This window comes from Mauremys mutica, chromosome 12 (assembly GCF_020497125.1).
Source record: "Mauremys mutica isolate MM-2020 ecotype Southern chromosome 12, ASM2049712v1, whole genome shotgun sequence".
Classification (NCBI taxonomy): Eukaryota; Metazoa; Chordata; order Testudines; family Geoemydidae; genus Mauremys; species Mauremys mutica.
The window spans coordinates 69,300,820-69,317,881 of record NC_059083.1 but is presented as its reverse complement, the minus strand read 5'-3'; the positions used below and the strand labels follow the sequence as shown (position 1 = coordinate 69,317,881).

General features: G+C 48.8%; 1 protein-coding gene across 5 annotated transcripts in view; it reads left to right on the top strand.

Annotated features, from left to right (window-relative positions):
- Positions 1-15,659, top strand: part of TMEM104 (transmembrane protein 104) — a 65,677-nt gene extending 50,018 nt beyond the window's left edge. For all 5 annotated transcript variants that reach the window (XM_044982360.1, XM_044982362.1, XM_044982357.1 and 2 more), the window contains exon 10: positions 10,680-15,659. In XM_044982360.1, the coding sequence (XP_044838295.1) occupies positions 10,680-11,440 (761 nt within the window). In that variant the 3' untranslated portion in view covers positions 11,441-15,659. The remainder of the gene's footprint in view (positions 1-10,679) is intronic.
- Positions 15,660-17,062: the final 1,403 nt, after the last annotated feature.

The window sequence follows — 17,062 nt, the reverse complement described above, 5'->3', positions numbered from 1 at the left end:
TACAGAATGGTAAACTGAGGCACAGAGCAATGGAGTGGATGGTCCAAGGTCACATTGCAAGTCAGTAGCAGAGCAGGGACTAGCTACCTGAAGCAGAGCTGGGACTAGCTACCAGGTGTAATGGCTTGAGGACACTGCCATAGGTGATCCAAGGAGTGTTGGCAGAAAATAACTTTACATGTGATCTCCAGCAGAAGTGAAGAACGTCCCTAACCAGGTTTCCTCTCCCATGTGTAGATGAAGGAGCAGTGATAACACCATGGTACAAAACAGTTTGTTCTCTCTTCGAGATGCCCCGGGATGCAGCGTGTGTACAGCATGTCAGCTGATACAGGATCAGAGAGACGAATGGTTCAACAGAGTTAATGGCAGGAGTTGTGATTGGCGGTGGTTACTGTAAATCTGCTGAATTATCTTGTAGCAAACATTGCCATGAGCAGGGAAGAAAGAAGCGCAGAGTTGGTGTTTTCCAGCAGTAAAATCCTATCCTAGAGCTTTTGACAGCTGAAAGACTTGATTCATTTTTTAAAAAATTATTTTTGTTAGTGAAACAGTCTCTGCATCTGGCCCAGGGCCAGAACAGCAGTAATCGCTGGCAGGGTGGCAGAGGGTATTAGTGAAAGCTGCCAGCGTGGGTGGAACGTCAGGGTGATGGGTGTTACAGATGAGATACACTAAATGCATGGTTTCTATTCCCTGACCTCCTTTTTTTTTTTGCCTTTCTCCACAAGTCACACTCCATGTTGTACAATCTTGAGAAGTTCAGCGTGTGTCATTGCACTTTTGCTGCCTGGGTGAGCTACAGTTCCATGCCATGTGGACTGAGCCTCAGACTTCAAACTAGTGAAATAACTGTCCTCTAGCCAAAGTCCTGCTTTACCTTGTATGAACTGTCCACGCTGAGGCCATTTACTGCTCTGTAACTTTTTCTAGAGCCAAAAACTCTTCCTTCCCCCTCCTAGTCTGAGGTCAGTAAAACACTCTCCCAGAAGCAGGGATGCCACCTTCCTCCAATGGCTCTGACATCATAGGTGCCCATCTGTATTCCTTACAAGCCCCCACGGCTCCCCAGAGATAGGGACACTCTTGCCTGAATTGTGCTTTTAAGGCTTCACCATTACACAGGTTAAAGATTCTCGACAGCCTCCTAGCTCCCACTTCCACAGAGGCAGATCCACTCATCGCCTCTATAACTGTCCCCAGACCACTATGGTTCCACCTCACATTGTTTTTGGCATCCTCTTATACAGAACCGTTCACTAAAGTGTAGAGCAGCTTGTCCATTTCAGCTCCAAGAGGCTTGGGGCTCATGAACTCTGATTGGGTGACATCATACAATTTCTAGGGAGAACATGTGGGTTAATTCAGCGTGAGTTAATAGGAGTCCGATCAGGGCTTATTTCGGAGGTTTGTTTTACCAGCGTGACTGGTAATAGTGAGCATCTTAACAGCTTACGTGTATTGTACAGTTCCAGCATCTTCTGATCCCAAAGGATCAGTGGGTTTAATCGCACCGAGCACGGCTGAAAGGCAGCCCCCGCCGCCTCAGGTCAAGGGAAATAGCAAGGTGGCTAGTGCCCTCTGTGGCAATGGGTAAGCAACAATATTGGGTAAGGACCTCCCAAGGCAAATCTTTGCCCTTCCAAAAAGTGCCATTGGGATTTTTTTGTGTCCACATGGAGCAGACAAGGCCTCTGTTTTTTAATATCTCCTCCCAAAGAACCACACCGTAAGCTATGTGCAACTCAGTGACTCTACTTGGGAATGATGAAGTGATTTGAACCCTGTCTTGCCAGCGTGTCTAGGTATTTCAGAACCGAGGCTTAGACAGCTTAGCCGTCCTTTGCTTTTGTTCAGTTTACTTCCCTCTCACTTCTCAGCTGGAATGGGATAGAGCCCTTCCAAACTCCAGGGCTTGCCTGCTACCACCAAGCCCCTTAGGACAACCTCACCGCCCTGGGGCTCCCAGCCAGTGTGCTCTCGTTCTGCATAAAATGATGCCCTTTGGACTGGCAAGGGTCCAGGAGATCACTGCAGCGGATGAGTTAGGAAAAGGAGGTGGTTTCTTCTCCCGGAATCGTCTCCAAAGGGAGTTGGCCCAGGGAGACTATGCCTACTCCCCTCCTCTTCCCCTTTCGGTGCCACCTCCCTCTCCGAATCCATCACGCTGCCTTGCGTATGAGATGGGAAGCGAGCGGTGTGCATTGCGCGAGGGTGATTCATTATCGTTAGCCCCTGGCATATTGATTCTCTGCTTCAAGAGGAAAGCTCTGTCACACCGTCAGCCAGCGCTGATGGATGGCTCTGCTGCAAATGTGTCAAAGCTGTAACAGGGCACCTGCTTAAACAAACAGTTCTAAATGGGCAGATGGGGGCAATGAGGCATAGGGGGCCTCCATTTATAGCAAGATGGTGTGGCAGCATTTCGCACCCAGCACTCTCCGGTTCATTAGAAGGGGTGACATGTAGAGCAAGATGTCTGCGTAACCTGGTGATGCTCGTTTAGTGTTAATCATGGTTTCCAGGCTGAGGGAATGGATGTTGTTAGAAAGGGCACAACTCATGAGCTGCAGCAAATATATGCAGTTATCCACGTCTCGCTTACTGTTTGTATCCCTGTTGCCATCTCTCTTCCGCGAAGGGGATAATGCCGGCCGAAAATAGAAACGGAAGTTGCTCTGCAAAGCTCGACTGCTTGCTGCTGGTCTGCAGCCTGCTGCCCCTATGAGTGCTCGGGAGCAGTTCCCCAAGATCATTAAGACATTCCTGCTTGGAAGTGCCTGAGGAAGGAACAGTGTTTGGAGTCAGAGTTCAGCACAAAGCCTAGTCCACTGCACTGGCCCTTGGCTGCTGTCCGGGCATTATGGGGGACCTGTGCACACTGAGTCTGTAGTACAGCACCTTTCAGACTGTCACCGGGAGAGCAAACGCTCCGTCGCCTAGCACCAGTGAGGCTTGACTTGCAGCATGGTCCTGGCCAGTTACGCTCTATCTGAACAGTGCGACTGACACATCACCTGGCGTTTCTTCCTCCTCCTCGGTGCACATCTTGACTTGGGACCGTCCTGTTTCCTTCTGCGTAAGGCTGATCTGGAAGCAAGGTTGCAACTTCTATACCTTCCAGGCAAAACTTTTTCTCCAAACTCCTCTAAAAATAGTGCCTCTGCTGCATCAGTCCTACCACGCAGAGCTGCACCAATGGGCTACAAGGAAAGGTGAAGTCAGAAAATCATTGTGGAGCACGATATGGGGGCAACAGCTCTAGGGGGACAGATTTACTGCTCAAGGGCAGATAGTCTTCCCCTCCCCAATATCCGCAGCTTTTCAGGCTTGACGGGGTTTCTGTTGCCTTATGAAAGCACCAGTGGAATCGAATTCTTGGGAGGATTCGCAGCTGTGATTTTTATGTATTTATTATTATGAATGTTGAAAGCCTTCCTTGGCAACTAAGTCAAATTAAAAGCACTCCAGGCACCCGACTCCAGGACACCCTGCCTCAATCATCAAATATTCATAATGAGTTTAATGGCAAAACGGAGACATTGTTTTCTTCTGACCTCCCTAAATTCTGTCTCATAGCAGCTGTAAATTTAAATATCCAGGAATTGGAGAGACCCAGGTCCTGTCCCCTGGTGAAGGCTGCTACCTGCTGTGCATCGGCGATGTGGCAGGGACAGAGGAGCAGCAGACTGGTGAATGCTTTGTTTCCACACCTGCTCCTTGTGGAGGGTGAAGAGCAAACTTGGTGGAGGCGAGGGGTGACCCAAGACCGGCCCGTTGGCCACTTCTCTCCATGTGGAGGGATGGAGTATGAACATGGGAGGGCTGTGTTTTCCCACCACCATTCAGCGACAGAGATCCAAGTCCCAGACTTGCTCCGAGCACAGAGAAGAAGGGAAAACTGCATTTCTGTCCTTGCTCCCAATGCACTGAGGATGGCATCTGAGCATACCACATTCTCACCCCTCTGCCTGGAAGGAGAATGGGAAGGAACATCTTGAACACCTAGGACAACAAGCCAACCTGAGACTGCTTTCTTCCAGCACTTGCATCTTGCAGGGGGATGGAGGGCAAACTTGGGAACACCCTATTGGTGCCTCCAGCTCCTCGCATGGAGTGAACCTGAGACTTCCCAATTCCCTACTCTACTGTCGACCGAGATCAGCACAGCCCCCCTTCCCCGGTGAAGGAATGCAGGGCAGGCATGAGGCTAACGGAGGGATCCCAGTTGGGCTCTGAGGAAATGAGTTCAGAAAGACTGATTTCACTTTCTCACTTCCCTGTATGGCTTTGTGTTATCGATCCACTAGCGCCAGCACAGATGGAATGTTAAATATCCCTAGACTCCCAGATTTCCATCAGTGCTGCTTTTCGGATATAGGCTCATGTGTATTCCTCCCTCATCTGGCCACGACAGCTTGATAGCGGAGCTGTCATCTTTCTAAAATCTTCCTCTTTGGTCAAGGAGTACAGGCAGCCTTAGCTTTCCTCTCAGCAGAGGCCTGTGTCCTCCAGGTTAGAGAGCTGGTGTCCTCTCCCCACGAACAGAAAATCTCAGTCAGGGGTGGTAATTAAAAAGCCATGTTGTGTATCATTTGTCACCTCTTTTCCATCCTTCACCAGTAAGGATGTGCTCTCGAGAAGGTGGGATGTAACCCCTTGAAACCATGTAATCTGCCTCTGACTAGTGTAACTGTTTCAATCAGCCATAAACACTGTTTTCCAAGGAAGCTGCAGTTCACATGGGTGTCGGGGGGTGGGGGAGGAAGCAGAGGCGGGGTGCTGCATCATATTACCATCACTTTACAGTTGCGTTTCATTTTTCATAGTCTCTTGTGATCTTTCTGGCCTTCCCTCCTTTCTGCTACCCCTTCCCCTGGTAGGTTATCTCTATGGTTCTCATCACATGGTGTAGAGAAGGCATTCTCCATCTCCTTTCATTCTCCTATGTACTTACTAAGAAATGTTCTCATACAGACATCCTTCTCCCAGCCCCCCACTTTAAATTCCCACTGCTTGGGTCTCAATGTTTCATGATGGAGCTCACCAGGAGTGCTCCATGAAACACTACTGGAGAACCAGTGGTGTACAGGCATCTTACATATGCCCTTGACATTCTTGAGGCCTGTCTCCAACTATGAAGGTGTCTGATCCTCTTGCTTTTATCTCCTACGTTCCCTGGAGAAATGGTTGCAGTTTCGGTGTTGTCTGTGCAACAACTGAAAATCATGCTAGCGGCAATTGAATTTCTAAACGAGGTTCTAGCATAGTTTCCTGGATCAGCATAAGACCAAGCTATACGCTACTTTGGGTGGGGTGTGGATGGTATAGGCTATAGCATGGTTTGACAAGAGCAGTTTTCAGAAAAATAATCCCAATCCATGCTGATTGGAGAAGCTGTACTAGATTTGTCATCACCCATTTTTTGTTTGGTGACTGCTAGCTAGTGTGGATGGGACCAGAGCTATATTTGTCTTCTATATTTCTCTGGCTCTCATCCTTCTGAAGTGTGGTGTTTGAAGGTCTCTTCCATCCCTGCTTCATATTTCAGTCCCTCCTGCCCAAACCTATTCCTTACACATGAGCAATTTTCTTAACGCATTTTCTCTCTGCTAACCAGGTTCCCTCCAGGTGCAGGAGCACCATAGGAATGTTAGTGCTGGAGCCGTAGGCTACTTTAATGGAGTATTTTGGCTTTGCCTTCAGCCTGCTAGCCCAAGAATAGAAGGATGTGAACAGGAAGCTTCATGCATACACACGGGATCCTTTTCTTATCTGCTCGAGACTGCCTGTCAGTCAGAGGCTGTCATCCCCCTTTCATCTTGATTTATCATTGGGCATAACTAATTTCAGAGTTTTCATTTGTGTCTTGCTTCCTCCCAGGGACAGGTAATAAATCTAATATGTGAACATTTAATTCTCCAATTTCAGCAACGAGGACAGGGGAGAGACACTGTTCCACCCCAATGGCTGAGAGCGAATACAGCTGCTGGGGAAGCATTGCAATAGAGAGCTATCTGTGGTCGGGACTTGTGTGGGGGAGTCTCCCAGTTCACCCAGCCAGCCCCATCCCCCTCAAAGGATGGGAGATGGGCACGCTACGAGCCCCTGAAAAGGATAACACTCCCACATGTTGCCAACACAAAGCTAGGGGGACATTTCATTTGAGAGCTTCTTGCAGAGCAGTAGCACTTCTGCTTTGACAAGCTATTGCTAGATTTTTAACCTCTCGTTAGACTTGCATCACTGGGATAGCCGTGTCAGGCAGAGAATTCATTTAGGCAATACAGCTGTTCTATGGAACATAATAGCTTGCTCTTCTCTGCAGTCTTCTATCCAAGGTTCTCTGAACACTTTTGAAATGTTGCATCAGTAGTTCTAACAGATTCTACAGTCTCCACGGTGGGTGGCCTTGTGCTGGGGAATCCCATCATTCCCCATTAGGGATCTGATCCAAAGCCCACTGAAGTCAGAATAACTGGAGTAGGCTGACATGGGCAGAATGTGAAAGTGGGGGTCTGTACACAGAACCTTAAAAAAGTAGGGAATCAACTCAGGTTCTGCCTCCAGCAGTTTTTATTCTAAACCAAAAAAATCTTAACGGTCCAGAAGCAAGTTGGAGAGTTGTTTTTTTGTCTCGGAATTGGAAGCAGCCTCTTAGCCTCCTTCCACAGCTTGGTGTTTGTGTGCATGCAGGTCACCTGCGTAGAAAGCTGTGCCAGGTCTCATGTGGCCCATCTCCATAACAGGCATGGAGTGTGGAGGCGGGAGTACCGGGGGGATTGACCCTGGCAGGCTGCGCAGTGGAAATGTGATCCTGCACTGCTCCCCTGCTGTAAGAGCGTATACTGGAAACAGAAGCTAGCCTGCAAGGCTCTACTGCTAGAGTCCTGTGTGAATAAAGCACCTGGTGCTCCGATCCCCACAGAGCAGCTGACTAAGGTTACCAGTCTGCCATACAAAGACTCTGAAAAGGGGTGCAAACTCTGAGGCTCACCAGGGCGTTCAGCTGATCCCGCTGTGCATTGTTGAATGAGAGCTGATAGGTCAGCTCTTGACTGAGCAGAGATGGTAGAGATTTGTGCTCTCTTCAGCGGGGAAAGAGGTGCAGGGCTCTTACAGTTAAAAATAGTTAAGATATGACAGAGATATAAGACTGGGCTTCATGAGTCGAACGCTTCTCCCAAAAGAGAGAGAGAAATGTCTTCTGTTTGCATTTCCCAACAGTGTAACCTGTCTTGCTCGTTCGTTTCGGAGTGTTGTGTCCTCTCCTGTCTTGCATTTCCTTTCTTGTTCCTGTCAGTCTGTCCAAGCTCGCTCTCAGCCCTGCTGAGTATACTTGGTGTCCCGAGGCAGGCTCTGGATGACTTGAAGTTCTTTCTGCTTTTGCTAGAGTGGCTAACAAGCATTCTGGAGTCTCTGTCAGTGATAATTTGGGGAGCAGGGACACTTTACCCGAGAACTAGAAAGGCCCTTCCTGTGATGCATTACAAACCCGAAGGCAGTCATCTTTTTCCTTGGCTCAGATTAGAATTGGAGAAAGTGTGTAAATACCCAGAGGGGAGAGAGCTCTGAATCCTCACAGCTTTCTCCACTATGTCCGGTCTCGGGGATGGATGTTGTGTCTGATACGCCAAATGTGATCTTGCTCTAGTTATGCCTTTATATAATAGGTCTGGTGTAGCAGCCAGTTTATATTCTAGACCCCTGCAAAATTATCAGCAGCATTGTTGTCTTTCACTTGGGGGTGAAAAATCTGAAGTGGGTAGCTCATGCAGACAATAAAATGCTAACTGCAGAGGGGTGGATTGAAATGTGTCATGGAGTCTGATAAGGCCCTACCAAATTCAGTCTATATTGGTCAATTTCATGGTCATAAGATTTAAAAAATAGTAAATTTCATTATTTCAGCTATTTAAATGTGAAATTTCATGGTAGTGTAATTGTAGGGGTCCTGACCCAGAAAGGTGGGGTGGGGGTTGGGAGTCGCAAGGTTATAGTAGAGGGGTTGTGGTACTGCTACCCTTACTTCTGTGCTGCTGCAGGTAGCAGTGCTGCCTTCAGAGCTGGGCAGCTGGAGAGCGGCGACTGTTGGCCGGGATCCCAGCTCTGAAGGCAGAGCCGTCGGCGTCAGCAGCAGCGCAGAAGTAAGGATGGCATGGTATAGTATTGCCACCCTTACTTCTGCACTGCAGCCTGCAGAGCTGGGCCCTCGGTCAGCAGCCACCACTCTCCGGCCGCTCAGCTCTGAAGGCAGCAGCGTAGAAGTAAGGGTGGCCTGGTCCGGTATTGCAGGGGAGCACTGCCTTCAGAGCTGGGCGCCCAACCAATAGCTGCCACTCTACAGCCACCCAGCTCTGAAGGCAGTGCAGAAATAAGGGTGGCAATACCACAGTCTCCCCACCCCCCATAACCTTGTGACCCTCCCCTGCAACTCCCTCTTGGGGAAGGACCTCCGGTTTGAGAAACTCTGGTCCCGTCCCCCCCCCCCCCCCCGTGAGAGCCGTGTAGTATAGGGTAAAAGCACACACAAGACCAGATTTCACAGCCCATGACTCATTTTTCATGGCTGTGAATTTGGAAGGGCCTTACTGATAGAGGATCAGTTCAAAGAGGACACTCTTAAAGAGGGAATGAAAGGGTGAGCTGTAGGGGAATGGGTGGAGCTGGTGGGTAACTAGGGATGATAAAGGGTTAGGGGATGAGTGTGGGTAACTGCTTATGATATGGGGTGAAATGGGTAATGTGTACCCTATGAGTTTAGGAGTCGTCATCCTTGGGTAATGAGTCTATGGCATTAGGCTCTCTGCAGTAGGGCACGTATCAGAGTTTGGCCAGTGAAAGGGGTAAATGGATGTGTTGGGGTGCTAGGCCCAGTTACTGGCACGCTTAGTGCCAAGGCTGTGTTGGATGCTGGGAAGTACAATTGCCCCTGGCTTAAGAGAAAAGACGTTCCAGTTCTGCATCAGTGGAGGCTTTGGATGGAGTTGATCTGTTCCCTTCTACGGACTGGATAAAGCAGAGTGCGTGTGAATTATTTCCTTAGCTCTACTCCCACCAAGGGGTCGTCAGCAACACCACAGAGTCTCCAGGTGCTGGTGGGTGTAGGAGCCATTACAGTTGCTGAACAAATGAGCATCCTTGTTCCCCTATGGCAGGCACCCAACGGTTTTTAGCACACACATGGCCTTCCTGCTATGGGATGCTCCACGCGGAGACTTGCTGCTTTCGTTTGTCTGCTGTTTTACTTAATGACATTCAAAGCTGTGTAATAGGAACGTCAGCATTTTATTTTATTTTTTGTATTACCTGGTAACTCGTTGCTGTGCTTTGGCTCTCTGTCAGAGACAGAGCTGTACAAGAGCCAGGGCCATCATGTCTTCCCAGTCGTTACCAATCTATGCCCTGGTCTGCACTGGGGGGGGAATCGAATAACGTAGCTGAAGTCGACGTACTTAGATCGACTTACCGTGGTGTCTTCACTGCGTGAGTCGACTGCTGTCACTCCTCCGTCGACTCTGCTTGCGCCTCTTGCAGCGCTGGAGTACAGGAGTCAATGGGAGAGCGCTTGGGGGTCGATTATCGCACCGATCCGGTGGGTAGTGTAGATATACTCTCAGATTGCAGATACCGTCTTTCATTGTCAAGCAGGCAAAATGCTTCACCCTTTGATAACTCAGCCAGTGACCAGCTCTCCCAGGCTTGCGGTGACTTCCATAACACTAGGATGTGGTTCTTACCATGCCTATTGCTCGGCTGTTGTCCCTTGTACGTGGCTAACTGCTTTTAGCCCAGGTTCTACTGCTGGAGTGTGATACAGGCTTCATTTCCTGCCTAGACTTTAACTCAACCGTTCATATTTCTTTTTGTCCATAGCAAGTACCTTGTTCTGACAGGCTAGTAAAATATCATTAGTTGAGTTTTTCCCCATTATCAGGGTAAAGGGCAGGCAAATGGATTTTATGCCTGGAACTGATGAATTTTAATGTCTTTTTTTTTTTTTCAGTGCTGCTTTAGTTTCTCTCCCTCCTCTGGGATTAGCAGTAGACAGCCTGTTCTTCCTGCCCAAGAAATAGCCAGTGCTAGTGGTGGTTCCACCCACCTTCCCAGGTGATAGCAGCTGTGAGAGTTGCACTATCCCCAACACACACCCCACAGGCTAATGCTTCAGGGACCTCAATTAGCAAGTGGCATTGGTGTCTGTGGCCAGGTTAAGGATCTTGCCTCCTGCACAGAGTAATCTCTCTCAAATACCCTTTAGGCTAACTTCATGTGGGGGGAAGGTGTTTCACATACCTCTGCAAGGAGGATAGGAAGAGGGACCCTGAGGTGATGAATGACAGCAGTGTTGGACTTTGCAGAGCACAGCGTGCCCATTTCCTGAGAGAGGGTGATGGTGAGATATACTTGCTAAAGACCAAGTCAGAAGGCTGTTCCCATATGGATTCTCTCTGATGTACAGCCTCATGTTGAAAGCCAATAAAGTGGTAACTCCCTTGTATATTCTTCCTTGATATGCACTGCCACATTCTCCACAGGGAAGTAGTTTTCCTTATCTCTTGAGCTGTAGACGGGTAGCGAGATCTAGTGCAGAGATTGTGCTGCCGAGGAGAGCTGTGTTTGGGAGCTTGGACGCTGGCATGACTTACCATATTCTCTCTCTCTCACTTGTTTTGCAGCTTTTGTCGTCATGATTATTTTGGCCCTCATCCGCATCAGCAAGGGTGAAGGGGAAGGTCACCCGCCTCTGGCGCAGCTCTCGGGGATCCCCAACCTCTTTGGGGTGTGTGTCTACTCCTTCATGTGCCAGCACTCACTGCCGTCCCTCATCACTCCAATCTCCAAGAAGCAGCATGTAAACAAGCTGGTGCTGCTGGATTACGTCTTAATACTGGGTTTCTACAGCCTCCTGTCCTTCACGGCCATCTACTGCTTCCGCAATGAGACCCTCATGGACATGTACACACTCAATTTCACCAACCCTAACATCACCAACATCGCCTTCATTCGTTACTTCCTGGGCCTCTTTCCTGTTTTCACTATCAGCACTAACTTCCCGATCATCGCTGTGACCCTGCGGAACAACTGGAAGACCCTTTTCCACCGGGAAGGTGGGACGTACCCATGGGTGGTGGATAGGATTGTCTTTCCAGCAATCACTCTGATTCCCCCTGTGCTGGTGGCTGTCTGCACACATGATTTGGAGTCCTTGGTGGGCATCACGGGAGCCTATGCTGGCAATGGGATCCAGTACATCATCCCAGCTTTCTTGGCCTACTGTAGTCGGAAGGACACTCAGCTGATCTTCGGCAGTGGCACAGTCAATAACCATCTGTCCCCTTTCCGGCACATCTTCTGGATCTGGTTTGTGCTGCTCTGGAGTCTTTTCTGCTTTGTGTTTGTAACTGCAAATATCATCCTGAGTGAGACAAAACTCTGATGATGGGGCAGCAGCACTCTTCATCCAGGGCTCTGGAGGAGATTCCAGGATTTCAACTCCTGTTTCAGACTCAGTTAACAAAAACCCAACAACCTGCTCTTTGCAAGCAATCAGCTTGTTGATGCAGGTTTGATCTGGACATTAGGACTTTTTATCCTCTCTTCACCTTGGGTGCTGATGTAACTTGCTCAACCTCCTTTTGGTTCCGGTTCTCAAACTGAACATGCGAAGCCAGGGTTGGGAGCTCTCAGACCGTTTCTGCCTTGAGTTGGGGAAGTTCCATTACAGAGCATCTTCCTCTCTGTCCAGGAGCAGCCTCCTTATGGTGCTGCAGGTTTCGGCACATGCAGGAAGGCTGTCTGGCCTGCATCCGCTCCCCATGAGAGCTGGACAAATATCTCTGCCAGAAACAGGGAACTGTTATAGCTGCTGACACAATCCAACAGCAGTTCTCTGGAGGGATCCACTTACCCCTCACCAAGGAAGTAGCAGACTTTTTTTGGTTCATTAAAGAATTTCGTGTACACGGTGAGGGAGCCGGTTAACTAGGGATGACAACTGGTGGCATGTCTGGAGGATGGGTCAGGAGACGGTAGAAAGCAATGGGCTTCTATGTGGTTACTATGACTGGTTCTGTTACAAATCTTTCTCACGGTTTCTCCATTTCTGTTACTACTTTTTCAGAAAATATTGGCCTTTGTTTTATTTGCTGTGTGGTCTATGGGGTAGAACGTGTGGACTCAATGGGTCTGGATTAGCTCATTTGCCTGTTTGGTAAGATTACACCAACCCTTGGTCCTGGAGTTCTGCTCCAGCCACTTTTTCTGGTTGCCTTAACTCTCCCTCGCAAGGCAAACCCATTCTGCGAGGCTCTGGATCCCAGTCGCTTCCTCACTTTGTTAGCTCTTTGATGCTGCTAAGTGGCCTCAACTGTCAGAACAGATCTCACAAGTGCTGGAGTAGCAGGGCAGACTATGGCCACAGCAGTCAGGATCTGTGTGGCCTTGGGAGGTGCTAATTACCTGTCGGTGACATGCATTAGACTCTCGAGCACTTGCTGGGCTTACTGACATTTCCAGGCTCTTGCTCTGGGTAATTAGCCTTGAAACAAGCTGGGTGTTAACTCAGGGGAGAATGTAGTGCCAACTGGAGAATTCAGCACTGCCCCACTCACTGTGCCGTCTCACTTCAGAAATGGAGCTCAGAAGTATAAGCAGAGAGAGGAAAAACATGGAAGATGCTCTGGAAATGGTCCATAATGCTATTATCCTGCTTCTAACTTCTCCCTCTGCCTCGGGTTAAGAATTTTTCTTGCATCTGTTCGAGACAGAGTTTAAGAATCATCCACCCTCCAAAAAATTCCGCTTAGCACACTGTACCCCAGCTTACAGGCTGAGAGACGCTTCCCTTCTTGCATGAGAACTGTCTAGTGTATTGGACACCGACAGGCTTTGATTCAGTCTGTGCTGTTGGAGCTGCTAACTCTCTTACTGCAAAGTGACACGTTTATTACTCTAGCAATCTGAGGGCCCAGGGTCAAAGGTCATAAAATAAAGGCTTTAATAACAGGAGGCAGAACTTTTACTGTTAAACTTTTTACCTTAAATATTTTAAGACATTTCCCCCCCTGTGATTAAGCCAGGTTCAAAGACAGCTGCCAGTCTCTTGCTCCCAGTGCTACTGCTATATTAAATGTCACTTTTCACCAACAGTGAGCTTGGGCAAACCGTCTTCTTTTTTAATCAAGCTTTCTTTTTAATACAAGCTTCAGGTTTTATGTGACATGAAGCACTTCCTGCCATGGAAACATTCAGGTGGCAGGGGCTGTGCAAAAGCAGCCTTCTTCAAAAAGCTTGGGGGGGGGGGGACCTCTCACCCCCTTAAGCGACGTGAAGATGTCCTTGAATGTTGCATAAACATAGGATGTGCCAGTTGGGTGGAGGGGAGTTGGTCCCAGCATAATAAACCTGACATCCCCTCTCCTCCCGATCATAAACAGGATTTGGCAGCCCTTGCTGGTGCATCACTCAGCTACCTACATGGCCTTAAGTGCTACAAGGAAGCTGATTTGGCTCTTTTGGTGCCAGGTTACCGAGTGGGCTGTGTGAGTGAATTGCTAAGCCCGACGCTCTGTTCTGGGTTAGAGAACAAAAGCGCAGATGCAGTTTGGAGGGCAAATCCGTAGTACAGCTGAGCTCGGAGCCACCTGCCGGGACTAGTGCAGGAGTTTGCACCTGCTTCCTTCTGTTGCTCATTCTCTCGGCTGTTATGTCTGACAGCCAGGAATGGGAGGGATCGTAGATGCCGTGGCGGGGCACACTGGGCCCGTCTGTTCTTGTACAGCACAGGGGCAGGCACTGGTAGGAATAGCTTTGCACATTTGCAGCAAAGAAATGAGCCTGTGAAGGACCTTAGAATGGATGGAAATGCTACGTGGCACAAGGCTTCTTTTGGTAACAGGCTTCGAGGGTCTTTCTAGCTGTTTCAATCCCTCAAAGCAGTGAGCTGATTTTCTCACCTTGTGTCCCACTGACAGCACCAAACCAGACCACGTCCCCAAGTGCCCAGAAGCTAACAGGCAACTTTAATCAGTCGTTTATTCCTTCTCTGCTCCAGGGCTGCCAAGTGCTCAAAGATCCTGCTGTCATTTTCCCTCGCCCACCCTTGGCCTGTCCAGGTCAGGGAGCAGAGTTGCTAGCAGACCTCGGCTCTGAGAATGAGCCAGTCACCACCTTGGTACAGCTGCAAACATCGAGCTCCGTATACAGTAGTGTGCAGAAACTGCTGGCCCAGAGCCTGGGAACTGAGCCTGAGGCAGCATAGCTTGGTTCATGAGCTCATGGCAAGCACAGTGACCCTCCCACCACCACCAGCCCAAAAAGGTCTGACAACGGTGTTTGTCAAAGCACAAAACCATGGTACTGCCTCCCTTTTTCCCACTAACCCCTCCTTGCATGGGCACCTCAGATTCCACAGCTCTCTGCCTTCTGACAGGCAGAATTGGTTTTAATGGACTTCAGTTACAATGTGCCTTTTCTCCTCTGGCTTAGATTAACTCCCCTCCTGAGAAGCTTCCTTTGGAACGTTGAGCAAGGGTGGTTTCCGCGGGGCCCCTGTGTAAACTGTGAACAGCTGTGATCTGAGATGTAGCTCAGCAGCGAGGGATGTCTGGCTCATTGTAGAATGGGTGTCTTGCCTGTCATCCCACCAGGGAACTCTCTCCTCCCTACGCATGAAAAGCAACATCGGAGAGACTTTCCAGACACCTGCCGTCCTCGCTCGGTGAAAGAATCAACCCTCCTAATGGGAGGAACTCCACCGTGAGGAAGGGAGGCAGAACATTTTTCATTTAAAATGTGAAACAAGAAATGCCTCAAAAAGTTGAAGGAAAACGGGAAGTTGGATGGATCAAGCCAGAGCAAATATCTCCACTAGGTCCTTGCCCGCCTCATTAGATGCAGAGCCGGCAGGGGGCAGAAGGGGTCCAGTTGCTGTACTGGCTTGGTGTGGCTTGATAACTCGTCTGCTGTCTGGTTTAAGAATGAGATTTTTAAATGGCTATTATGACAGTGGGTTATTTGGATCCTCACCGCGCCGTACTCAGCTTGTCCCAGTGTGTAATTATTTCTCCAAAAAGCATACAAATAAAACACACATTCTGCATCTCTCTTGGTTTGGCCTTTTCCTGTGTGCCTAAGAAATGGTTTCTCCTGGTGGTGGCACCACTTCTAATCAGTCCATGGGAGCAGCAGAAGGCGGGGAGGTGGCAGACAAAGAGGGTAGGGGTGGTTGTGACAGCTCAGAGAGTAATTGAAGCCCTAGTCTGTCCCTATTTATTAGCCTCCTGCCTCCTACATCTCTAGATGTTCTCTGAAAACTCAATTAAAACATCTGTACTTTACCCTTCTCAATTACATTCCCTTACGCTTAAAACTAAACAAATTGAATCATTCCACCGCCTCTGGCAGCAAATGAAGTTTCTGCTGGCAAATTTATTAGCGTCATAAAACCCAGCTTGATTTATCTGAAAATATTAGAACACATCTTTACGATGGAAATAAACACTTTCTCCTCCCATGATTCTCTCTAAGGACTCAACAGACAGGAGGATTTTTTTGGCTGGACTGTAAATCTGAAATCAAAGTGGCATTGGGGATGGATTCAATCTTCTGCCACGCTTCAAAGAGCAGCAACAACAACATGGGAGGAGGCTGGAGGCGGGAGGGAGGCTGAAGTATGAAACAAGCTTGGGACAATGTTACCTTTTTAATAAATGTAATGGTGGTAAACAGAGCTCCGGGCTGTGAAGTCCTCTTTCCACCATGGAGCTACGGCATGGGCATCAGCAGCAGTGCAAGCTTCATTCCTGTGGAGCATCAAATCTGCCTCAGCCCTGAGCTGGGGAAACCACTATCAGGGTATTTTAGTCTCCATGGCCATTGAATCTTTGGCTTCTCTGTAGAAGATGCCAGTTGTTGGCAGTGTTTGTGATGTGGATGCTTCTCTACTATAGCAACAAGCATGAGGCCAAGCCATTTCTCATAGGCTACTGAACAGATGCTACATACGAATGACTTACAGCCACTACTAACCAGGACTAGATCAGAACCAGTGTCCTAGAGATTATAAGCTTCATTTCCCATAACTCTTCCCCCCCACACCACGCGCACACATACCCTCTTCATTTTAGCAGGTCTGCTAATGCCTCCTTCCTTTGGCTGTAAACCCCTATGGTACAACCCTAATCACAGACATGTCAGTTCAATAGAGTCTGCGATGACCTGTAAGCTGCTTTTGTTGACAGAGTATTTCATGCCAGTCGCAGATATACGGCTGCTTGCGCCCTCACTCTGTTCTTGTGCTTGGGTGTTCCGGCTCGTGGCTTAAGTACAGATGCTCCTGTTCTAGCCAGCCGCTTGCAAGCTGGCCGTCGCTCCAGAAGCCTTTATCGTTTTTCAAAGCTGGCCCCAGAGACTGTTTTTTACGATACATTTCACACAGATGCATGATTCATTTTAACTTCCAAGCTACTTGGCACAAGGAGCATTCTCAGTGGTCGTTGAACAGTCCAAAAGGCTGGATTGTTAGCTGGAAGCCAACACAGCTGGACTCTGTGCACTGGCCATTATCCTGGCCAAGGCAAGACCTTAGCAGTTGGGTAAATGCAGGGGGTGTAAGGGGGGAGGACACAAGGGCCGTTCTGCAGTGCCTGAAAAATGCTAGTGCTACTTCCTCCTAGCAGAACGACAGCCTTTGAAGTGCCTTGTCGCAGAAACCTGTTTCCTTTGGTTAGCACCAGCGTAGCAAGTTCTCAAGAACCTTCTCCACTAAGCTCCCATTCCCTATGAATAACAAAAACCTGCCGGGAGCCTCCCCCATTGAAAGCAGGAGGCATAAGAGTTAATTAGAGGGGGCAGGTGAAGACAGAAGGTAGCTGACAGCAATGCCAGGTGGTTAACAGTAGCACTGTGCCAGGACTATCAGCTTACAATTACTGCTCTTCGGAGACGGAGCTTTGAAAGAGGAACAGAGGGGTTGGAGGTTTCAAAGGGATCTGTAGGTACAAGCAGAGTCACAAGGGAAAGGGGATGATTTCCTAAACAACCAAGGAAAACAAGCCTA